The sequence below is a fragment of the Eulemur rufifrons genome, chromosome 6, assembly GCF_041146395.1.
Source record: "Eulemur rufifrons isolate Redbay chromosome 6, OSU_ERuf_1, whole genome shotgun sequence".
Classification (NCBI taxonomy): Eukaryota; Metazoa; Chordata; class Mammalia; order Primates; family Lemuridae; genus Eulemur; species Eulemur rufifrons.
In genome coordinates this window covers 67034716-67059998 of record NC_090988.1, presented here as the reverse complement: position 1 = coordinate 67059998, position 25283 = coordinate 67034716, and the positions used below count along the sequence as shown (strand labels likewise).

At 52.8% G+C, this 25283-nt stretch overlaps 1 protein-coding gene across 5 annotated transcripts in view; it reads left to right on the top strand.

The window, feature by feature from the left end:
• The window catches only part of ABCC8 (ATP binding cassette subfamily C member 8), a 75957-nt gene that overhangs the window by 27962 nt on the left and 22712 nt on the right, over positions 1-25283 (top strand). For 2 of the 5 annotated variants that reach the window (XM_069469659.1, XM_069469657.1), the window contains exons 9-17: positions 959-1093; positions 1374-1536; positions 10343-10383; positions 11500-11645; positions 13742-13847; positions 13981-14091; positions 14466-14541; positions 15228-15333; positions 24096-24128. In XM_069469659.1, coding sequence (XP_069325760.1) covers positions 959-1093; positions 1374-1536; positions 10343-10383; positions 11500-11645; positions 13742-13847; positions 13981-14091; positions 14466-14541; positions 15228-15333; positions 24096-24128 — 917 coding nt within the window. Of the gene's footprint in view, positions 1-958; positions 1094-1373; positions 1537-10342; positions 10384-11499; positions 11646-13741; positions 13869-13944; positions 14092-14465; positions 14542-15227; positions 15334-24092; positions 24129-25283 lie in introns of all 5 variants that reach the window. The other 3 variants (XM_069469658.1, XM_069469656.1, XM_069469655.1) reach the window with 2 other exon arrangements.

Genomic DNA, 25283 nt, shown 5'->3' with positions numbered 1-25283 from the left:
AATGCCAGGGATAGCTGTCCAGGAGCATGGTGGCAGCAGGCAGGAAGGGGTAGAAGGGGTCTTCATCTCCTAGAGTGGTCCTCTGCCCATCCATTAAACACTGAGAGGCAGATGGTGAGGGACCACTTCCCAGCCTCTAAGATACCTGCTAATGCAGGAGGCTTTCTGTGATTAGCAGAACTTTCAGAGCCTCCCACCTACTCCTCTGCCCTTGAGGTGGTGCAGGGAGCTTGATGCCAATCTGGTGCAGGGCCAGACCAGGTGGCCTTTCCCCACCCCCATTCTTTTTTCAACTAAGGAAGCCAGCACATCTGTTCTTTGAGAATAAACCCTGTATTAAGAGTGCCTGCCTTTGAAGGCAACCTGAGAAACTGTCACCTTGCTGCTTTGGGAACTGGCAAGAGCAATTTACCTTCTCATAAATATTCAGAAGTAGACAGTCATTTACATAAAGCTAGAAACAGAATTAATTATCAGAGAATACTTGCTAGATTCATTAAAACGTTAAAGGTACTAGGAGCATAAGAATGCAAAGCAAACCCTCAGACTCCGGCTGGTTTTGTCTGGCTGGACGCAGCGGTTGTGCCCCCTCGTTCATGCCTGGTTTTTTTCCAGTGAGAATGGAATGTCAGCCGTGATAGACGGAAGACAGAACAAAAGGTGCTGTCACACTCATTGTGCAGTCTCAGCTCTGAGACTTCTCTCTGGAAAGTAGCCTTGGAGAGAGTTAACGCTTCAGCCAGCCTTGCAGATAAATGCAATTAGTTACCAGCCCAGAAACTCTCTGATCGTGTTATTGCTTTGTCATACCGCCTTCCGTGCACTGCCTCCACAAGACAGTTTGGAAACCTGGGCACCAAGGCACGTCCCACTCTAGGGGAAGGAGGGATTTTGCCAATAGCCCCTGCAGGGCGGCCGCCAGGTCAAAGGGAACTCATCCCCACACCCCCTTCCCCAGATCATCGTGGGTGTGATTCTCCTCTACTACATCCTTGGAGTCAGTGCCTTAATCGGAGCAGCTGTCATCATTCTGCTGGCTCCTGTCCAGTACTTCGTGGCCACCAAGCTCTCCCAGGCCCAGCGGAGCACACTGGTGAGTGTCCAGAGGTGTGCACGTCTCCCTGTTCCCATCCTTCCCCGGCATCTATCTGCCCACCCCCCTCACGGCAGCAGGTCTCTTCCCTCACACCCACACTGTCACTGACCTTGAGTGGGACACTTTACCTGTCCAGGCCTCAGCTTCTGTGTCTGTGAAAGGGGGTTAATGGAGAGGGCGGGGAGCCTCCCTGTGGGGACAGGAGCCGGGTGAGGGTGTTGACTTGGCGTCGGCTGGGGGCAGAGGAATCTCCTCTCTGACCCAGTGACCCCTGCAGGAGTATTCCAACGAGCGGCTGAAGCAGACCAACGAGATGCTGCGAGGCATCAAGCTGCTCAAGCTGTACGCCTGGGAGAACATCTTCCGCACGCGGGTGGAGGAGACCCGCAGGAAGGAGATGACCAGCCTCAGGGCCTTTGCCATCTACACCTCCATCTCCAGTGAGTTTGCCCCAAGCAGCCAGCCCCGGGGCTGCTGCCCACATGCAAGGAGCAGGCGGCGTCAGGGCGTGGGTGAGGGGGTGAGGGCGACAGACACAGGGACGCTTTGGGATTATCCCAGTATTCTTCATTCATTTATCCAGCAAACACGTATTGAGAGCCTGCTATGTGCTGGACGCTGTGCCGGCCCTCAGAGTACAGTGGTGAGAAAGAGAGATGAGGTCTCGTTCCTCCTGGAGCTGTTACGTTACTGACAGGTGGCAGTAAGCAAATAAATGACCATGGTTTAGGAGTTTGCAGTAAGTCAGACTGAGCTGCCACTGCCCTGGGGAAGCTACTAGGAAACTTCTGTCCCCCTGGGGCCATGCAAAACAAAACGGTTAGTTCTCCTTAAAGATCAGAAGCCCAAACTTAAGGTACTCACAGGTGTCGGGACTAATTTATATTAAGCAAGTGGTTTGGGAAACCCAAGCCAAAAGGAAAAAAAAGGCCAAAACTGGTAAAATTCCTAAGGTTCCAGCAGACACACATATTAAAACCACTTTACAAAGAATATGGGACTCGTATGGCAAAATTGTTGAACTGCTGAAGAATGAGCCAATAAGAAATAAAAGTCCACAAGAGGAAAATGAACCACCAAAGTGAAAGTCAGCAGATGCCAAAAAATAGAATTAGTCCCTCAATACCTGGAGATGATAGAATAATCGAAAAGAGATAATAAAATAAGTAAATTTAAATAATTAAAGAGATTTTTAAAAAGGTGTAAAACCCACAAGGCAATACAGGAAAGCATTAAGGGAAAAGATCCAAAAGAATTTCCAGAAGGTAACATTTTAGTTATTGAAATTAATTCAGAGAACAATAGTCACCGGGAGAGAGTAAGGGCTCGTGGCCGTCAGGTGATCCCTGGAATCCCGGCCCAAGTTTATGTCACAGGTGGTCTCGTGGATCCACCCCACGGTGGATACTTCCCAAGTGCATAGTTGGGGCGTAAAGATATTTAGCAGCTGGCAGAGCCCACCCTAGTTCCCCGACCTGTCCAGTTTAAGAGGCATCGTGGTAAGTAGGGCCAAGTGGAAGCTCTCAGACAGAAAAAACAAAAAAGAAACCAAAACGTCCTCGGTGTACAGGTTAAAAGAATTAGCATAGCTGAAGAGAGAATTTGTGAACTAGAACACAGATCTGTGGCAAGGAGAATAAGTGAAAAAGGTCTTCTGCAAGTGGAGAGAACAGCTGGGAAATCGAGGCCCAGAGGGGAGTGTGTTCCTGAGGTCACTCCTGAGATTAACAGCATGGCTCAGTCTAGATCCTCCAAAGTCTCGGAGGTCCCCCACAAAGAGCTGGGGACCTATGTAGGGTGAAGAAGACTTAGGACACCACAGGGCACCATTGTGAGGCTACTTTCTCTTAGAAGAGAAACAATCTAGAGCGGGCTCTGCCAGGAGTGGAAAATAGGGGAGGAAATTAGGAGAGGCTACTGACCACCCTCCCCACCCCCGGCTAAAATTTGTTCTTTCAGTGTGCCCAGAAGAGACACACCTGTGGGGGACAATAATGGAGGGTATGCTGGGAATATCTCCCAATGAGGATTGTACAGCAAGCCTCGTGGAGAATGAGATGGTTGCTCAGGTCGTCTGTGTGTCCTGGCATTCGTGCTGCCTGGAGAGAGGGTCTGATGGAGCCAGGTGGCCGCCACCCTGGACGAGGGTTCTCATGGGGCTGACACTGATCACCCCAGGTGTCCAGCCTCCTGTGTCCAGCCAGACCATGTTGTCCTATGCCTCAGGCTGGGCCCTGCTCCAGTCTAGTGGCTAAGCCACCCACCATACATGGCACAAGCCATATCTTTATGCAGGAAGTCTGCTAAGATCAGATTTTCTAGAATGGAGCTGTGAGCGTGTCAGGCAGCCATTGTTTGCTGGATTCCTCACCAAGACACTCCCAGTTCCCAGTCTCTCTCCTTTATCCCCATCCCTGACTCAGGCTGAGCACTCTATAGACAGGGGAGATTGGGAAGGAACATCTAGGAGCTCAGAAAAGCCAGTGTCCGCAGTGCCAGGCCCACTTTAGCCTTCTCTCTGTCAGCCCTGCCTGCCCCTGGGGGGTGGTTAGTGAGCAGTAGCCCCACACTTGTGCGCAATCCCCAGAGTCACAGACAGTTCCCAGCAGTCAGAGCAGCTGCTGGGGTAGGGGAGGGCTTCTCCCAATGACGAGGGGACTTGCTCTCCCAGCAATGACATGGCAGGGTGGATAGGGCAGGCTCACCATTCTAAGATGAAGAGAGGGAAGAGAAGCAGCAAGGACAGTGGGTCCCCAAGATTCCTGGCACACCAGGCAGCAGAGTGGGGGCAACCTCGGGTCACGTAGCTGGGGGCAGGTGGCAGCTACTCTGACTGCTCCAAGGAGAGGTACACTCATTTCCAGCATTCCAAATGGCAACCTGGGCTGTTTCCCTCTGTAAACAACATCAGAAGATGCCTAAGTGTCCGGCTAGCCTATCTAGTAGGCACTCCTTGTCCCATGGGGCCCTCAGAAGACAAGCCATTGCTTTGTGATGGGCCTGGGGCCAGGAGGACCTAGGGACATGTTGTCAAGAGCTGAGATGACTCTGGAAGAAGTAAGGGGCTTTGGAGCCAAGCAGGAGCCTACCCAGGGCCCCTCAGTTGTCCAAGCGACCTAGTCAGACACACAGAGGAGCCCAGGTTGGAAGAGGGGAGTGGGGAAGGGAAAGGGAAGAGCCTCAGGGAGAGCTTTGAAAGCCCAGTGCTGTTTGCTTAGTGTGTTTGCCCTTCCTGGGGTGTGCTAGTCAGCAGTGGAGGGGGAGAGAGACGGTGGCAGGAAGAGGGCTCCTCCTGGCTGCAGGCATATGCTTCGAGTGTGTTTTCATTTACCTCCTCCCGTACTTCCTGCCTTCTGTTACCAGGGATCAAGACACAGGTCATTAGGCATGAGGTAATGGGGCATCTCTTGTTCTCACCCCTGGCGCCAGTCATGGGGTCTGGGCGCTGCAGAGGAGCTGCAGAGTCACATTTCCTGATGGGCCCGTCCTGGGGATGCCTGCTGGGCTTTCAGTCTGGCGGTTGCATGCCAGGCCATCAGGCTGCCGGGCAGATGACATTACCTCTGACACGCTATCTGATGGCCTCAGCATGAGTGTCGCTGAGGGCTTCTGTATATGCAGCCCTGAGCTGGTGCAGGGCAGTGTGGGGGACCGAAACGGAAACGGGTTCATTGTCCCCAACATCAAAATCCAGAATTGATATTTCCCCTTGAAGACAAGTAGAGATGTAAGTTATTCAGTGGGTGCTGAGTGAGCCCCCACCCGTGTGCCCCACCTTGTGCTAAGCACCAGGAAGGAGGCAAGGGACAAGATGTGCTCCCCCTTCTCGAGGAGTCTGTGCTCTGCTGAGAAGTCAGGGCCGGCGTGCACAGAGCAGGGTGGCAGCGAGCCCAAAGCCGTGGCCAGCCTTGCGCTGGCTGCCTGGCCAGCCCGACTGCGCTTAGTCCTCACAACAGCTTGGGGGGCATGTTGCTCTACTGTTCCATTTTGCAGCAGAGAGGACTGAGGCTCAGTGAGGCAAAATGACTCGATAAGGTCCTCGGCCAGTAAATGGCAGAGCACAGAGAAGGAGGCCCATGTGGGCCGGGAGTTCAGAGATCCGTGTGGGCCTACACCTTGCAAGATGGTAGGATTTCCGTGCATAGAGGACAAAGTGGGAGGAGGCTGGAGGCAAATGCCGTGGCCACTCCCTTTACAAGTCAGTTCGATCCTTCTTTCCTTGCAGAGCAGCGTGACTCTAGGTGCTTCCTCGGTATCTGAGGACAAACCTGGCAGAGGTGACAAAGGAGTCCCAGCTCCTACTGATCAAATGCCCGATATGCTGCCAGTTCGTTCTGTCCTTTGTGCAGCACCCATTCTAGAGCCTTCTCTCAGCGCCAGGCTCTACGGAAGGCCTGGACATTAAAGAGGAGACAGGCATGGCCCCGGCCCTCCCGGTCTTGTGGGAGACTGACCAAGCCCATGAATGGTGGCTGTGCATGTGGCAGAGCCACACGGTCAGTTCCAAATACCCCGCTTTCTCTTTTGTGTTACTCGCCCGGCCCTGGGTCATTTGTTTCTTGCATTCGCTTCTTTAACAAATACCTGCTGAGCACCTTCTTTGCGCCAGGTGCTGTGCTGGGCACGGGGTATGCGGTGGGAGGGCACAGATCAGTCCCAGCCCACAGGGTGCCAGACACGCAACAGCGTCATGAGTGACAGCAACAGAAAGGGACATTCTGGGCATCCATGGAGTTATGAGTTGCACCCGACCTAGTCTTAGGAGCAGTGGGTGTCAGGGAAGTCTGGTCACAGGCCAGTCCTCTTGCTAACTCCCGAAGGACGACCACCAGTTAGCCAGACGAGGGGAGCAGTGGCCCAGGCACAAAGGCCCAAGACTCGAGGTGACTTGATGAGGGGAGGGTAGCAAGACCAGCCCACTCGGGACCCTGCGTGCTGTGCTCAGGCCCCTGGGTTTCCTCTTGGGCCAGGGGGAGCCACGGAAGAAGTTGAAGTAAAAGAAGATGAGTTTGCATCTCTCTCACTATTCTGTGCTCAGAGCTCTTCCCTGTTCCCCGTCGGGTTGGAACCACAGTCTGGCGGGGCCTCCTTGGATGAGTGGGACTGGCCTCATGCTGTGTCCTGAAAAACAGAAAACAAACCAAAACACCCACCTCAGCCATCAGCGGGCAGTTGGGGGACAGGATGGTGCTGGTGAGCCCCATGCACAGGGCACACAACCCGGGGCCTGGCTTTTCTTCGCAAGTCTTGCTCTCCCTTCCGTCCTCCTCGGCGGAGGCCCTGACTCAGAAGCGTCTCTGAAATTCTTCTTCGATATCTGTCCTTCCTTCCGCTCGTTGGTGCAGCCGCAGTGGGCTGCTTATGCATACCCTGGCTCGGTGAGGAGGGTGGCTGAGGGAGAGCCTATGCTCATCAGTTAAGGAGGCCAAAATTAGACTGGCTGTGGCCTCCTGCGCACTTCCTCAGCTGCCAGCAACAGACACACCGGTAACCTGATTTCCTTCCCCCTCTGCTGACTGTGCTGACTACCGGGCTAACTGGGAAATAGCCCCTGGAAGTAATACATTCCTTCTCCTACAGGTGCACCTTGCAGTTAGGCCCAGGCTGTGAGCCTGCACGCCCCTCCCCTGGCCCTTTGCGGGCACCAAAGCTGAAGTTAACCAGAGGCACAAAAGGCTGGCTGTGCCTCCCTGGCTTCCGAAATATTTGTCGATGCTTTGGAAATGAAAAGGTCCTGGGATTGTAATGCCAGGCTGGCGCCCACACAGCCAGACAGCATTCCCTGGGCAAAGCCAGGGGGTGGGGGTGATCTGAGCCCTGCTCTGGTTTGTTAATTTGTTGTTTTGTTTTGTTTGGGGCAGAAGGAGAAGATGAAAAACTGACACAATCACTCATTACTACACCCCCTAGAACCCAGCACGATGCCTGGAACAGGGAAACCCTCAAAAAATAATCTTTGAATAAATAACTCTGAAAGGAAATTTTTGGAGGGGATTAAAAAAAAATACCCGTGTCTCTACACCATACAGAAGGGCTTTCACTTTTGATGGCAGCCTTTCAGGCCTGCCTACACACAACTAAACTTTTCCATAGCGGCGTCACACTTACACAAGGAGGTTTGGAATCTTCTGTTCCACTTAACATTAATGTATTTCTTGCTCCCTAACATTCAAGATTTGAGCATTGTCGTGTTCTTCATTTTTTTGTTTTTGTTTTTTCCAAATCAAATCAAGGTGAGTCACGTGCCCATGTTGGAGAGAAATCTATTCTTGGCCATATTTCTCACCCCCCCACCACCCACCACCACCTTAGAATCTTACAGAGTGGAGGAAAGTGGGGGCAGGGCTTCCCATCGCTGCCCACAATGCTGAGTGCTCAGCTCCTGCCCTGCTGCCCCAGCCCCAGCTAGGGCACAGGGGCACAGGGGCACAGAGACACAGGGCCACCTGCCGTGCTCCGAGAGGCGCCAGCACCTGCAGCATCCCCAGACCTCCCAGTCTCCAGCACTGACATCCCAGGCCCAGCCACACCCCATCCCCCAGGACCCGATGGGATGATCTTCAGAGAGGCCTTTAAAACACAAGCCACGGGTGATCCCACTCCCACACCCCCTCCCCACCCCGAAGGGGACCCAGAATTCCCTGCACCCAGGCAGGGGAGGGTGAGGGAAATAGAAAATCACATTTTCATTCTTTGGCGTCTCCGTACAACAGCCAGGCAGGACAAAAATTAATTATATCAGAAGCATGCCCCATGTTGCTGCATCAGCTTTGGATTGTTCATTTGGTAATTTATTTATAGCTTGTCTCATTCCTTAAAGGAGTTCAGGCAGCTACTAAAATAAAGACAACAAAATAGAAAATATATATATATATATATATTTAAAAAAATCATGACCAAGGAAAACATGCTAAAATGTCAATTATCACATGTTTTCTGACTACAAAATCTCCCGGAGAATTGATGTGCCATCATGTACTAAAACAACCCCTCCTGTTGGATGTTTCTAATCTGTTTCATTTTGGGTGGTTTGTTGCTGTGGTTGTGGTTTTATTTTGCTGTGATGGATAGTGCTGTAGCCAACACCATCTTGCCGATGGCTTTGTGCCTCTCTTGAATGATTATTCAGGATAAATTCCCAGGAGGCGGATTATAGGATCAGAAGATCTGAACTTTGTGTGGCTCTAGCTGTAAAGCACTAGATTGCTTTCCAAGAGAGTCGTTCCAATTTGCAATCCAACTCGCAGCCTGTTCTTCAGCTGGGATGTGAGAGAGGGGTCTTGACCTGGAGCAGGAGGCTCAGGGCACAGTTGCCCCCTGTGGCTGGAGCCCCTCTCCATTGGTTATCTGTGCAGATGGCAGGAAAGGAGGAGGAGAGGCCCCTGGCCTGAGGGAGCTCCCTGGAATAACTGGCCCTAGCAGGGGTGGGCAAGGATGCCTCACGTTTAGAACTATGTGGGTGGTGATGGCTGCTCAGACCTGATGGGCGTCCTGCTCCCTCTCCGTCTACCTGGCCAGTGATGGCCGCACTATGTCCTGTGTCCCAGATCTGGGTCCTATGCAGGAAAACCAATAATGCTTATACCGCTGCCTGCCAGGAACTGGGCAGGAAGGAGGGCTGTGGCATTGTGGTGGGTACCTGGAGACCATCCAGCCTTCATCGGGAAGTGCAGTTAAAGCTCAGTCATGTGTGATATTGGTATTGATGAAAAGCCTTATGGTCAGGGAGATTAGCAGTACAGAAGTGGCTCCAGCCTGTATCCTCCACGAGTCTGGTAGCTCTCCAATGGCAGGGGACCTTGTCTCCCCTATCAGATTAGGAGTTCCCCAAGGATGGGGACAATGTCTTTCCTATCTGCTTGGGAACTTTCCAGTGACATGTTCTCTGTCTCTCCATCATATCTGGGGCTTCCTAGGAGCATAGTTCCTGTCTCCTTCCTCAGACTGGAAGTCCCCTAAGGGCAGAGGCCATGTCCTTCCACCCAACCGGGGTTCCGTGTAGTTGGGGGCCATGTCTCCAGCATAGACTTTGTATGTACCAGCTGGTGCAGGATTCTTGGAGTAAGTGGGCAGTCAGCTTCTTGGATCCACATTGACCAACCTGAGTCAAATGTCGGAGTGTCAAAAGACTTCGCTATTCATTAGACAGGGGCCATGTGCACAAGCTGAGCCGTTGGCTTCTGGCTCCTGGCTCCTGGCTCCTGGCTCCTGGTCCTTCTGCTGTAATTAGGCTAATTACAGAACCAGACCCCTTTCTGGGCTGGCCTGGAGAGCATCCTTGAAAGGAGGAGGATGAGATGGGAAGGTGGCAGCTGAGATGATCACCTCTTACTCCAGGGGGGCTGCTCTCTCTGGATGTTCAGGCCTTGAGTCAGGGCTCACACACCCGGGGACAGAGCAGAGGTGACCTGTGGAGCAGGGCTAAGCTAGTAGCCCATGAGGCGTGACATTCAGGCAGCACTTAGGACTCACAGAGCCTGTTACTTCCATCATCCCCTCTGACCTTGGAAAGAGCTGGGGTATATGGACAAGTAAGTGCAAGTTTACAAACATTAGGTGAGAAAACTGAGGCACGGGGAAGGTAAATGACATGCCAAGCTTAACTAACCGGGACTCCGTCCTTCTCTGACTTCAAGTCCCGCTGTCTTTGCTCTCTGGAGTCTGCATGAAGGATCTGAGGGCCACACTTTCAACAGAATATGGAGGGAGCCTCTGGTGCAGCAAACCAGTTGCCCCACCTGGCATGGACTCTAAGGGACATCCTGCTTTAAGCCGTCCTTCGTCACTAACACCTCAGTGTGAATGGGTTTGAAGTCCTTCCCAAGAGCCATGGGAGACAGGAAGCCTCTAAGCTTCATAGAGAGGCTGGCTGGAGGGGATGCAGGAGCCAAAGGCAGAGGAAGGAGTAGCAGCTTGGTGCCCCAGAAACACACGCTGCTGACCTCACAGTTGGCCACAGGCAGGCAGCTCCCCAATCCTTTCCCCATCACTTTCCCACAGGGCTAACTTCACCCTGTCCACAGGGAGTGACTACAGGCTTAAATTCCAGAGACGGAGGCCAGGGACAAGAGTCATGAGGGAAACAGGGTATGGAGTTGAAAGTGCCACAGGGCTGGAGTTCTGCCCCTACCCGCCTCCCAGCTGTCCACCCACCCCAGGCTGCGCTGCTTCTGGACCATCCTGGGCATCCTCATGTGCAGCCGTCTCATTCCTCCCACTAAACTCACCCTTGTGCTTTCTCCGCAGTTTTCATGAACACAGCCATCCCCATTGCAGCTGTCCTCATAGTAAGTGGATCCTTTGTCCAGCTCCTGGGGGTGGGTGGAGGGGGAGGGCGTCTGTAGTGAGAGGCCACCCAGGGTTGGCCGTTCAGCACAGGGACCTGGGAAGACAGGCTGAGCAGCAGGACACACGTCCCACCTCTACCCCACAGACAAGGGCGGCTGCCTCCCTGCCTGGAGGACCTGAGGCTTAGTGTTTAGAGAAATTAAACTTTAAAAGATAGCTATGAAATTTGTTAAATGATTAAAGTGAAACATGTTTATTGTAGAAATGATGGGAAACTCAGAAAGGAAAGCACGAAGAGGATTAAAGTCACCCACAGTCCCACTGGTAGCATTTTTAATGTTTTTCTTTCCAAGCATATGATATGTCGTTTTCTACAAAAATAGGATTGTGCTGCACATGCAGTTTTGTAACCTGCTTTTTTAAATGTAAGAATCTGCCACACACAATTCTCCACATCATTAAATATCACGATGTGGATCCGAAAGGCGATGTTGACAAGAGCAATGTGTGAGCGCAGCGGTGCGGGGCAGGCAGCGTGCAGGCCGGGGCCCCACGCCTGCAGCCCCCTGGCCCAGCCTCCCACCCGGGCTTCCGTGATGCCCTCAGTTCTTTTAAAAGATCTATTTATTTCCCTGGGGGCCAGTGTCCCTGAGCTGTGTCGAGTTCACAGCCTGTCAGGCACACGTGGGAATTCATTTTCGATGTGATTTGTTGGGCTGCTTCCTGCCCTGGAGCTCTTTGGGGAACCGTGAGTAACAGAGGCCAATGTGCGGCCAGGTGGCCGGGCAGGCGATGGTTCTGGAACGACTGTGTTTACGTCATTCGAGGAGGACCAGGGAAAGGTGCACCCAAGCTGCTGTCTGAGGAGGGGGCAGTGCTGACCTAACCGGGCAAGGAGGGGGCAGGACCGGAGGGAGCTGCCCCTGCCCTCTAGCACTTGCTGGGACATTTCCTTGAGACGAGTGTGAGGATGACAGAGATGTCGCTAACCGAAAGGTCCCCTTAGGTGCCCTTCCCTGCCAGCCCTCTCGTCTCCTTCCCGGGGCTGAGCATTTCGGTGTGGGAGGGGCCCACGCCCTGGGCCAGCCCAGCCTCATTCGTGCCTCTGTCCACAGACCTTCGTGGGCCACGCCAGCTTCTTCAAAGAGACCGACTTCTCGCCCTCGGTGGCCTTTGCCTCCCTCTCCCTCTTCCACATCCTGGTCACGCCGCTGTTCATGCTGTCCAGCGTGCTCCGGTCTACAGTCAAAGCTCTAGTGAGGTGAGGGGAGGGTCTGGGCGAGGGCACTGGACAGGCAGCTCTTGTGTCGGCCCCAGGGCGTGCTCTAGTGACTGCTGGAACCACAGCTGTTCGGTCCCAGGACACACACCCCCGCTGATCTGCGCCTCCCTGACCTTGGTCGTGGTTGGTCAGAGGGACATTGGCCACGTGTGGTTTCCCAGCACGCCATCCCTGAGAAGGGACTTGCGTGCAACCTCCAAGGAGAGGGGACTCGCTGTCACCTCCAAGACAACTCTGTTTAAAAAAAAAGTCAATGTTGAGCCAAGCTTGGCATTCTCCTAAATTCTACCCACTGCTCCTATTTCCACCCTCCAGAGCCACCCAGAATGAGTGTCGTCCCCGCCCACATGACAGCCCCTTGGATATCAGAAGGTGTCAGCTGAGCATCCCTGTTCTCTCCACAGTCCCCAAGCCTTCACAGCCTTGTCAGTGAAGCAGCTTCCCCCAGGCGCCTGCAGGTCCTGGCCCAGTGGGCCCACGGCTCTGCAAGGCCCCCAGTTCCAGGCTCTAGAGCCCCAGAAGTGACACTGCCACTCTCCCAGAAGCATGGCCCTCTTGGGAATGAAAGTCCGGAGGCAGAAGGCTGAGGCTGTGGCTGGGAAATGCCATACCTGGGGTGTGAAGATCTCCCCAGGCCCTTGAAATAGCTCCTGGAGAGCAAGAGCCTGTCACACCTCTGGGGAGGGCTGGCTGTGTCCTTACCCATCGCCAGAGGGACCAGTGAGTAACACATGTTCTCTGTGTCTTTAGCCTTGAGGAAGGTGACACCCCTATCTCGAGGGCCCCTGGCAGTCCTGGGCAGCTGACAGGAAGGCGTGGCTGCGGGAATGAAGTAGCTGCAGAGGGGTAGCTTGCATGAGGAAGCTCTAGCATGGGTTCAAAGGTGGAAGGGGCACATAACTCAGTGAAATTACGGTCAAAGGAGTATCTGAGCAGGGAGTAGCTGGCTGGAAAGGGATTAGCCCATTTCCAGGGTCAGCTGTGTTGACTCAGTTTATTGGCCATGGCACTGTGACATCTAAGGATCACCCCTCCTCCTGCCACCCCCACTCCAGCCCTGTGATTCTGTGTGGAAGCCACAGATGCAAGGATACTGCACCGTCCAGAAATCCGTTGCGCTGATCCTAAGGCATTCACATTTCAAACACTGTGAATCCCACTGTCTCCAGCAACGGAACGCCTCCGCCTTTCTGATGAGGGAGCTCAGGCCCTGGGCTGCAGGTGGGAGCAGGACACTACCTGAAGCTTTGCCCCAAGAGATGAGGGCCAGCCCCACCTGTCAGGGGACGCAGGCGGAGGCCGGGCACTCTGCCACTCCCTCTGAGGGGGCGGCACACAGAGCAGAAGAGCCCGCAGTGTGACAGTCCCACACTGCCGTTGCCTTAAGGGTCAGAATGGCTGATCTGGCCCCAGGCCTGCTGGACATTTAGCCAAAGCTAAGAAAGGGGACACAAGTAATGCTCGAGCTTCCCCGACAGCATCCACACCTCCAGGGGTGGGAGAAAATGAACTGAAATAGCAAAGCTTCCAGGGCCTCCTCCCGTCCACAGGGAAATTCGGGGGAGGAGCAGCCTTCTCCTCCCCGAGTAATGACGCCTGCAGCAGGTGGTTATGGGGATTCGATTATGTAATGCTTACGAAGCAGCTAACACGGCGTCTGGCGTATAGTAGGTGCTCACAAAATATTAGCTATTATTAATAACCAATCCTCATCCTAACTAACCTTGACACTGACCAACCTCAACTCTAACAGTAATTAATAAAGCCCAGCACCAACCATCCTTCAGTCTAACCCAGACTAACCAACTTTAACATTAATCTAACCCTAAAACTAACCAATCCCACCTCCAATCCATACCCCAACCCACTCCTGCTGACTGGTCAACCCTAACAAACCCTGGTTACACCGATCACCTGCCCCCACGGGGACACCCGCTGGTCTGTCCCCCTCCAGTGTGGGCTTCGTGGGGCCACACTTCAGGACTGGAACCTTCTCAGAGCTTCTCTCTCAGTCCACACTCTCCTTCCCCCCACCCCTGGCAGGGGTGAGGGGTGTCTCTGTGCTTCCTCTGCAGCGTGCAAAAGCTGAGCGAGTTCCTGTCCAGCGCAGAGATCCGGGAGGAGCAGTGTGCTCCCCGTGAGCCCACACCCCAGGGCCAAGCCAGCAAGTACCAGGCGGTGGTGAGTGCCCGGCCTCCCCTTGCCGCTCCCAGCCTTCCCCTCTAAGGCCTGAAGCTCGTGCCCTGCTGCATCGCGCCTCCACCTTTTCTCCCAAGAGGAGGGGCTCCTTCCCTCACCTCCTCACCATCCCCAGCCCCTCAAGGTTGTGAACCGCAAGCGCCCAGCCCGGGAAGATTGCCTCACAGGCCCGCTGCAGAGGCTGGCCCCCAGTGCCGACGAGGACGCTGACAACTCCTGCGTCCAGGTGAGCCCTGGACCCTGCACCCCACGCCAGGCCTCCCTCCACCGTCTCCCCGGGGGAGCTCAGCACCTGGAATGCTAGAGACCTGGGTGCCGGGTCCTCTGCACAGAGGTGACCTGCCTGCTGCAGGCAGGTCGGTAGGAGTCCTGAAATCAGGGACAACCGAGAGGGGGGACCCCAGCCTTCCTCTCGGGAGGGTGCCTCAGGCAGGGGCCAGCGTGAGAAGGCCAGTCCCCCTCTCCTCTGTCCTGGAAGTGAGCCAGGGGCTGGAATCAGCGTCTTTTGGCTTTCATGGGGGAGGGGAGGCCAGAGACCATTCACACTGAGAACCAGCTGCCTTTCTGTTCTCTTCTGGCGGTGGGGCACGGGCGATGAAGATCATCGGAGGCTACTTCACGTGGACCCCCGATGGGATCCCCACACTGTCCAACATCACCATCCGTATCCCCCGAGGTATGGCCACCCACCCTCCAGCACACCCCTCCCCTGTCCCACTGAATGACACGGAGAGGAAAGACAAATGCGCATGACTGAGCACCTCTCTCTGCTTATCTTGGTGGGGGCCTGGGGTATGAACCCTAGACGGGGTGGGCTACGTCCTCGCAACATCCGTGTGCTGGGTGAGAGTGCAGTAGCCAGGACAGGGTGAGACCGCGGGCCTTGATGTCAAACCATCCCTTGCAGACAGTCTGGGCGACTGATGTGAGTAGATCAGATGTGAGTAGCCAAGGAAGGTGTGGAAGGGGTGGGGTTTCTGAGAATGAGCAAGGTCCCTGGGGTCGTGAAGCAGGAGGACCTTCTGGCAGGAGTGGCACCATGAGTACAGTATAGAGGTGGGTTGGGGGTGGGACACAGGGTGGCGTTTTTTGGGACAGCTGGGCACTGAGAGGAAGAAGCTAATGCTTAGGAAGGGTGGAAGGCAGGAAATCGGAGTGGAGGCAGGACCTGAGCAGCCAGAGGAGGATGTTGACTCTGAGAAGGAAAGGCTCAAAGCGGGAGAGGACTTCTTAGGGAGTCTAGGTAGGAGGAAAGGAAACGGGGGCCCCAGAATTGGGAGTATCTGTCTGTCTGTGTTTCTGGGTGACAGCTGTTCAGACTCCCCTGGCCCCACTCCCACCTGCCCCCGTCTCTCCCTGTAGGGCAGCTGACCATGATCGTGGGGCAGGTGGGCTGCGGCAAGTCCTCGCTCCTCCTAGCCGCGCTGGGGGAGATGCAGAAGGTCTCGGGAGCTATCTTCTGGAACAGGTAATAGATGCATCCTCAGGGCTCAGTTAGTGGGGAACCCTCCCCTCAACCATCCTTCTCAGTGGAGGATGCATCACACATTGACTGGAGGGCCCACTGTGTGTTCAGTGAGTGCTTACTACATGCCGTTAATTGTTGGTCTCATCATCATCGGTATTTAGTCAGCCCTTACTCCTCGCCAGGTTCTTTGCTAAAAGCTTTGCATGCATTTTTTCATTTAATCTTTATATAGCTAGCAAAGTAAGTACTGTTATCCATTCTCATTTTACAGATGAGGGTTACACTATTTGCCTGAATTCATACAGCTAATAAGTGGCAGGGCTGGAATTCAAACTCAGCTCTGTTTGACTCCACATCCCGTGCTCGCCAAGTGGCACTGCCTCCCAGTGTGGCCGTTGCAGCACCGGCATTGGTTCCGGCTTGGTCCTCAGCAGTCTGACACAGTCAGTGGGTATTTTGAAGATCCAGAGATATCCCAGACAAATGTTGGTTTCTGGGCAGAGATCACTATCTTAATTAAAGAGTCAGAACCCCAGGCTGAGTCAATCATTAATCTATTATTTATACCTCCATACTTCCAAAAAGCATTTGAAACTCGTTGATAAAAGATGCATATAAAATAGAACCTTTTAAAAAAAGAAATGAAGAGCTGAGCAATGAAGAGGATGTTTAATAGTGTTCAGAAGTTGGGCGGAGGACAATCACGGCAGTCAACACCTGGCTCTGAGCCCGCCAGAGGCCAAGGGAAAGGGGCATCTGGTCGGGGTTTGTGGCACTCATTTGGGAATAGAGGCTGCAGCCAGTTCAGCAGAAGGGCAGGCTTTTCCTATTCATCACTTCTAGGGAGAAATTATCATCCAAGATGTCAGACGTTTCATAAGCCTGACGGCAGAACTAGCAGGGAGAACACCAGCGTGCACCCCCCTTCCTGCTTTGCCAAAACATCCCTGAGTGGTACCTCCAATAGATGGCAAATTTTCCTCCTCGGTGGGGCTGTGGGCCGGCAGGTGAGCCCCTCAGGTTTCCAGCGACCTCAGTCAGTCTCTTGAGCCTTAATTCCGTCGGGGACTGTGCTATGTTTGGGGGCAGAGGGATTTCTGTGTCTCCATCTTTTGGGAGAGAATCTCTCAATACAGCCTGACTGGGAAGGTCCAGTTTGCGGTTTGGGTTTGCGGTCACTTTGCCAGACCCTTATACGACTGCCCCTCAGGGCTTTGGACTGAGGAGCCCTTGCCTGTTGTCCAACTGCATGTCTGCAACAAGAAGACAGGAGCCCCCAGAGAACCGTGAGCTGAGGAAAGCAACCAATATTTCTCAGGGATCTCCTGTGGGCCAGACCCTTTGCTAAGCACACTGTAAGCGTGGTCTCACTGAAGGCTCCCCCTAAACCGAAGAGGTGGGTGTTATTACCCCATTCCACAGAAGCAGGAACTGAGGCTCAGAGAGGTTGGGTGACTTATACCGGTCAGTGTGTGGAGCAAGGACTCTGTGCCTGGGTTCTTTCCCTCAAGCCTGGCCATCGCCTCAGGCTGGGGCCCCCAGGTCCTAGTTGCAGGGGTTATTCTGGAAGTTCCATGTAGAGGGCAGGCTAGATCCAGGCCCTCCCCCAGGGCAGGCCTTTTCTACGTGGGATTGCAGAGCTCGGAGACTGGAGCTGCCCTGGATTCCCCTGTCTGCGTCCTGCTCAGCATGGAAGTCAGAGCCCCTCTGAACCTGGCCCCATTGCCCCACTTTCTTTGCCCCCCTCCGCCCACCTTGCCCTTACACACTCTCTTGCCAGCACCACACCTCTTCTTGTCCTCTGCAGAGGCAGCAGACATGCTTGGCAAGGGCCCAGCCCTGCCCTGCCTCGGCCCACACCTCCTCTCCAAGCTGTGCCAGCCCTCAGGGTCCGACTGCTGCCCCTTCTCTCCAGAAGCCTCTGCTCCAGCCCAGAGGATACAGGGGCTCTCCAGGGCAGCTAAAACTGAGCACCTCTTATGTGCCAGGCACTGTCTCAGTCGGTCTTATCAGACTTCATGCAGAGGTATTGTTATTATCCCCATTTAACAGATGACAAGTCACCCAAGGCCACCCAGCTCTTAAATGGCACAAGTGGGATTTGCACCTGGGTGCTCAAGGGTATGGGCTTTCCATTGTGTGCTGAAAGGGAAGGGACACAAGAGCATCCTGAAGAAGTCATAGCTAGCCTGACAGTCCAGAGGCCAGCAGCCACTGTGGCTATGATACACATGCCCGCCTCCTCAGCAGAGCCACCTCGTGAGTCCTCTGGGCTCTGTTCTCACCAACACTTCCCTCCTCAACAGGCAGCCCAGGCCCCAGCTCCAAGCTCTGTTCAAGGCTGAGGGAGGGGCAGTAGTGGAAAGGTTCTCATTTCCCAGGATCCTCCTTGCTCTCCTGCATGGTCCAGCTCCCCCCACCCCCAGGCACAGTGGGACGCATCACTTAGCTTGCAGCCAGCCCTAGGAAATTGTGAGAATTTGTTCCTGACTCAACTCATGCTGTAGTTTCTCTACATTGATGTATTCACTCACCCAATATGGAGCACCTACTGTGTACCAGGCCCTGGGTACAGCAACAGGAATGCAGAGATGACTAAGACGTGGCCCCTGTTTTTTTTTTATTTCAGCATATTACAGGGGTACAAATGTTTAGGTTACATATATTGCCTTTGCCACACCCGAGTCAGAGCTTCAAGCATGTCCATCCCCCAGACGATACGCACCACACCCATTAGGTGTGAATATACCCATCCCCTCCTCCCCGCTCCCATCTGCCTGACACCCGATGAATGTTACTACTATATGTGCACTGAAGTGTTGGTCAGTTAATACCAATTTGATGGTGAGTACATATGGTGCTTGTTTTTCCATTCTTGTGATACTTCACTTAGTAGAATGGGCTCCAGCTCTATCAAGGATAATACAGGAGGTGCTAGATCACCATTGTTTTTTGTGGCTGTGTAGTATTCCATGGTATACATACACCACATTTTATTAATCCACTCATGTACTGATGGGTACTTGAGTTGTTTCCACATCTTTGATATTGTGAATTGTGCTGCTATAAACATTCTAGTGCAGATGTCTCTTTTATAGAATGTCTTTTGTTCCTTTGGGTAGATGCCCAGTAATGGGACTGCTGAATCGGCCCTTGTTTTTAAGGGAGGGGAAGTGAGCTTAGGGCCATGATAGAGCAGAGAGGAACAGTTAACTCTGTGGTCAAGGAGAGAAGGCTCACTGTGGATGTGGAGTTTGGGCCTTGAGGGATGAATGTGGTTTCATCAGATGGAAAAGCGGGGGTGGGAGAGGAGGGTGTTCCAGGGAGGGGGGAATGGCATGGGCAAGGCTGTGCTAATATTAAAGAACATGGTTCTGTGTGCCTGCAGGACTGGGTGTGTGGACTGCATGGTGGGAGACAAGACTGGGGAAATGAACTTGGCTTAGATTCAAATTCCAGGACCAGGAAGTAAGATTTAGCCTGAAGGCTGTGGAAGAATCATGCTTGTGATAAAGGATGATGGATGAAAGAGAGAGAGAGAGAGAGAGACCATAGGGAGGAAGGCTAGTTAGGAGCACATTACGGTGGCTGGGAGAGGGAGGAGTCTAGGCAGAAACAACTCAGTTGGCTTCATCTGCTGTTTGTCTCTCAAAATCCTGGACATGTACACGACTCTCTCTGGCCCACCTATCCTGGCCAAGGAGTTAATCCTGGGGGCTGTACACTGGGGCCCCCTACATTGCTGGCAGGAGCTCCATGCCTCAGATGTTGGGCCCAGGGAGGTGATATGCTTGCAGTGTGAGCCAAGAGCGAAATAGCTTTTGACCTGGTGGCCTCTCCTGAGTCTGCACATCTGCAGCCAGAGGGAGGGTGATGCCAGGCTGCTCCGGTGCTTTTAGCCACACCCGGGCTGAGACCTGGTTACCAGGCAGCCAGAAAGAGTCCAGGAGGCACAAGTTGGGGGATTAGGAGGCACAGAATGGAGAATATTCTGGAGAGATGGGTGCTTTTTTTGTACAACTGTTCAATGATTCCTCCGATGGCCAAATGCGCAGGATGGCTGAGCAGAGAGGCGCAGAGGCTCTGGAGCCAGGCTGCCTGGGCTCATATTTGGTTTCTGTGCTTTGGAAAATTCCATAATCTTTCTGTACCAGTTTCCCTTATTACCCGTGAGACTGATGTGACGATTAACCTAGCATGGAGTAAGTGCCCTATAAATATTATTATAAATATTATTATTCAGCAGCGTACTTCCTTGCCAAGAACAAAATTCCCCTACTGGTCTTTCATTGTGCTCCAGCCTGTCTCCCAGGAGAGACTCTAGTGAGCTCCCTGGGGACAGGGACTGTATCTTATTTGTCTCATTGTATCCATAGTGCTTTTGCTTAATGAATTCATTTGCTAAATGAATGAACCAGAAATAACTTAAGACCTCAAGAGACCGCAGTTATAAATATGTCTTGACATCTCTGTCCTTCCCACCCACATGCCTTTGCCCAAGCTAGCCCCTAACCCAGAATTTCACTACCCAATTTCTCTACCAGTATTGGGAATGAATGAATCTTATTGGTGCTTGCCTTGCACCGTATTATGATTATTTGCTAATGCATGTCTTCCCCACTACACTGAGATTCTTAAGGGATTGTTCCATGTCATACCCCAGCTGCCCAGTACAGGACGTGTATTTTATGAACTGCTCTGTGTAGGCTACAGAGGAAAGGGCCTGGCCTCTGCCCTTGGGGAGCTCACCAGTCCTCGGTGGTCAGAGGTTTGCAGAGCCCCAGGGTGGGCGTGGAGGGTCCACCAGCAGGGGTCCTGCAGACAGGAGCCCTGAGTGGAGCCTGCGTGTCAGCAGCCTGGCTCTTGGTCTCAGAGAGAACCACGTGGACCCCAAGCATTCACTTTAATAAGCGTCACCTGCCCCTCCCCGGCTCTCTGCTTCAAGGAACTGTCAACCTGAGAATTTACCATTCCCTCTTTAATCTTTAAGAAGAGAACATTTCGATAAAAAGTCAGTATCAGCAGATACTGCTGGCAAAATTCTTTCCCCAGGAAATAAAGAGTAGGGCCATTAATATCTGCAGTAGAATGACTGTAAATGCCCCCAGGGAGCCAGCAGGAAGCAGGGCCCTGAGGAAGGCACAGGGTGGGGAGGAGCTGCAAGTCCAGTGTCACCGGGCGCTCCCCCTGCCCCTGCCCCACCTGCCCAGGCTCCCCCACGGGGACTCTGTGATGTCTGTGCCCACTCAGGACGCCTCGCCCGGCTTGCACTGGGCCTGCCTCAGGGTGCTGTTGCCTTGTGGTAGTTGGTGTGAAGGCTGCCTGCCGAGGTCCCTGATTCCCCAGGAGGTGAGAAAAAGCCTTCTCAGCACTGCCCTGTGGTCCCATCTGCCCATACAGTTCCTGGAGCCTTCAGGGAGAGGGGGTCAGGGGCTCAGGTGCACCTGGGTTCCTGGAGGAGGCAGGTGTGGCGAGACAGTGGCAGACAGGAGAAGGGACACTGTGAGGAAGTGACAGGCCAGGCTTGGGAACCAGATGGCCTCCAGATGTAGTCCAGATGCGGCCGCTCGCTAGCTCTGTGGCCGTGGGCAGGTCACTTTACCTCTCTGAGACAGTTTCCTCATCTGGACAGTAGCAAGACCCTTTCTTTGCTCTCTTGGAGATTTGGCGTTGGGACCCAATGACATCAGCTGGAGAGGATGCTATGGATGAAAGGTAGCATTTCAGGAGAGCGACAGGCCTGTCTGGGCAGGATGAATGGGCTGTGGACCCTGTGAGTCCTAACTCACAATTCCAACCTCAGTTTCCACTTCTGCCCTTTTACTTATTGCTGGGGTCTTAAAGGCGTGTTGGGGGTATTTGATTCCCTCTCTGCCTGCACTTTAGGGACCAAGCACTGAGCTGAAAGGACGCTTTCTCTAGTTCTGCGGTCCCACGACCTTCCCTCCAGCCAGCTATGAGCTGTGTCTATAATATATTCTCCCAGTGGCATCGTGAGGTTTTTATAAATAAGGAAAGAGAGGCTCCTCTAAGTCAAGGGGCTTGCCTCAGCCTTCACGACCAATGGGTAGAAAAGTCTCGGATTGCAACTCTAGAGCCCATATTTTTCCCACTGCTCCACACTACCTGTCTTCATACACTGCGTCTTCTTCCAGCCTCCGATTCCCTTGCTCCAATCCTTCCCACCCTTCAGGGTTGGGCTCACCTGCGGCTTCTCCTATGAGCCTTTTCTCCTATTTCTTCCTTCTCCAAACTTTTAAAAATTAGGCCAGGCATGGTGACATGCACCTGTAGTCCCAGCTACTCAAGAGGTTGAGGCAGGAGGATCACTTGAGCCCGGGAGTTCCAAGCTGGAGTGAGCTATGATCATGCCACTGCACTCCAGCCTGGGCGACAGAGTGAGATCCGTCTCTAAAAATAAATAAACAAATTACATTTTTCTCTGAGTCTAAAAGAATGTACATTAAATTAGAAAACATACAATTATAAAGATAAAAATCACCTAATAGCCTATCACCCAGAAGTCTTCTGTTTTTTCTCTAGCATTTGTGTAGGTGTTTGTGTGTACTTCATCCCAAAATTTCTCTAATATTTATTGTTCCTACTTTTCTTTTGGCCCATGTAACTTCCTGACTTTGGTACCCATCTGATTCGCCCTACCAGGCTATGAGCCCCTAGAGGGCAGGCTCTGTGCCCTGACTCAGGTTTGCACACATGTGCCAGCTCCTAGGTGGCTGGAGGGAAGGGTGTGGCATTGGAAAACTAAGGGGAATGGTCCTTTCGGCCCAGTGCTTGGTCCCAAAAGTGCAGGCAGAAGGGGAATCCATACCCTCAACACTCATTTAAGACCCCAGCAATCAATAAGATCAAGTGCCTGCCAGATATACCATTCTTTACTTTTCAGATCAAAACAGATACAAAGCCTCAGGGAGGCCCATTCTAGGAGGCTGGGGCTACACTGGAAAGAGAAGATGAACTTGGATTCATACCCCAGCTTCCCTTCCTCCCAGGTCTGTCACAGTTAGCATGTTATGCAAACTCCAAGTCTCAGTTTTCCCATCTATGAAATGGAGATAGGATTTATAGGGTTATTATAGGGATGAAATGACGAGTGCAAACAACTTCTCACGGTGCATGCGGAAGGCCCGAAATGAGCACTAGTCCCTCCCTTTGTTCTTCCCACATGATTAATATGTCCGTTCACAACCTCCATTTATTAGAGATCTGTCGTGTGCTAAGCACCATGGGGGCTGAAAAAGATGTTCTTCCTGCCTTAAAACCCCACTGGGGACGAGAGACTCCCAGAGGAGCTGATTAGAGAGTAGAGTAGTCCCTTACCAGGGCTAACTGAGCAGCCCAGACAATGAAGCAAACCGAGTTAGGGCCGGAGCTCGTCCGTATGCCGGAGTCCCCAGGGATGCCGCATGCGTAAATAACAACCTTTGCTACTCTGGAAGCAGGAAGACTCCAGAGATAAGCTTATCTGAGCTGTGGCCACGGAGCTGGAATTTGTAAGCTTCAGGGTTTTCATCTGTCTGCTTTACCAGCTTGTCTGTAAATTGTAAATTACAGCAATCTGGTGGTTGGGGAATGTAGGTTAGGTTGGGTTAAGAGAATGAAGCGAGACCACAAAGATCAGAGAACCGGAACAGAGGGGCCTGAGGATTACCTATCCATCAGAGTCTTGCCCTCGCAGCAGGGATCAGGCTTCTTTCCATCCCTGTTTTTGTCCATCCTGGTCTTCCTGACGGGAGGCATTTGTCAGAGCTGTGATGTGGGAAATCACAGGGAAGTAATGCAGTGGGAACATTTACAGCACGGAGTCAGACCTATTTGCTCTGCTCCTTGTTGGCTGTGTGACATTGGGCAAGTTGCTTAGCCTCTCTGAGCCTCACTTTCTTTATCTGTGAAGACAATAAAATAAACCTCCTTCACGTGGTTCTTTCGAGCTTTAAAAGAGACAATGCTATGAACGTGCTTCTCACAATGAATTTCAGCTCTTTTTAGTATTATTAAAGCAAGGTCTGTGTGGAAATAAAGCAGATTGTTTTTCCTCGAATGTACATGCCAGAAGTACACATTCCAGTGGCAAGGGGCTGCTTCTGGAAGGTTGAGAGGTGGCATGAGGCAGGGGAAAGAGAACTGGCAAGGTTGGCACCACAGTCAATTCAGGTTACCTCACCTGGGTTTTTTAAATTTTTACTGTAATCCACAGTACGAAATGCATTTTACATCATAGTCCACTACATTTATGCATTGTTAGATAACAGAAAAAGATGCACAAAAAAATACAGATGTTGACTGCATGCAGTGCACACTGATATCATTTATTCCTTTTTTTTTCCCCCTTTAATGCACTTGTTGCCTATTTATTTCAGACTCAATTCTTGGGTCCCTATCCACAGTTTGGAAACACCATATGAAATGATCGTGATCTTGGAAAAGTCACTTGCCCTCTCTGAGTGCTAGTTTTTCCAACCATAAAACACTCCTGACGCCCAGCCAGCCTCACTGCTGCTCTGAGTCAATGCCAGGAACACTGATTTAGCACATGCTATTTGCGGGGTGCCCATCCCGGTGCTGTGGGAGGGACAGAGACTAAGAAGAGCAGTTTCTGTCCCAAGGAAGCCATCTGGAAAGCCTGGGGATGGGTGGGAGGGTGGGAGGGGTGGGGAGAGCTTCTCCCCTAAGAGCCGGCGTGATGGAAAGGCGGTGGGGTGGGAAGTCACTGGTGTTGGCCTTTCCCGTTTGTGTCTCAGCAGCCTTCCCGACAGCGAGACCGGAGAAGACCACAGGTAGAGCCTTAGGACTGGGTTGGAAATGGGTCCCAACAAAGGGAAGGAGCGGGTGGGGTGGGGGTGGGGGGTGTGGGTGGGGAATGGGGAGCATGGATTCCAGGAGGTGCAGCCTACACACTTTCAGGGGCATGAGTCCAAGGCATGCGTTTCCAGGGAGGGCAAAATTTGGTTCTTGGGGGGGAGAAAACACTTAGACATTACAAGGCTTTGTGGCCGTGCGAAGCACCAAACAGATGTCAGTATATCTGTGGTATTAAAATTTCATTGTGGATAGAGTTACAGGGTGGATTAGTGGTTGCCAGGGGCTGGTGGGAGACAGAGGGAAGAGAGAGTGACTGCTGATGCCTACAGGGTTTCCTTTGGAGGGATGAATATGTCCTACAATTAGATAGTGGTGATGGTTGCACAACCCCGTGAATATACTAAAACACACTGAATTGTTAAAAAAAAAAAAAGTGGCAGGGAAAAGTCAATTACAAAAAGTACGTTTATAAAAGTTCTAGGGGTAATAATGGAACCAAAGTTGGGACACCTGACTGTAAGAAGAGACAGCGAGTGTCCTTCAGGCCCAGTGGAAAATTCAGTCTTGTTGCTTTATGTTCCATGTGCAAGTCTAAAACGAACAGCCACCCTCCCTATCCTCACCTCTTCCAAGCACATTTGCGACACACTAGAGGGGAGATGAAGTCAGGGCTGGAAGGTTGGCTCGGCTGTGCAAGTAAACGTAAGCCTGGGGCCCTCACCCTCCAACACCAGAGAGGCTTCACTCCCTGCGTTTCCTCCGCCCTTTCTTCCACCTTGTCCCCAAGTGCCGGGGTGTGATGACAGGCCCAGCCTCTCCAACCGCAGTGGCCGTATTTCTTGAGCCAAGAATCAGCCCTCATGGCATGTGACAAGTTTGAGGTGTGGATGAGAACAAAGTGGCAGAATGTTTGCCACTAGGGCGGCTTGGGCAGTCCAGGACACATGGCCCCGCAGCTGACATATCTTCCCTGGCAGATCCCCTGAATTCCACAGTTGTCCTCTGACAGGGCCACTCAGAGCCACAAATCATGCCTGGAGCCCTTCTCGCCTCCACTGGCTGTAGGTTCCCACCCCCAGAGTGCAGGTGCTGGTGTGGCCCTCCTGGCCTCCCTGCCCAGCTGTCTGTGC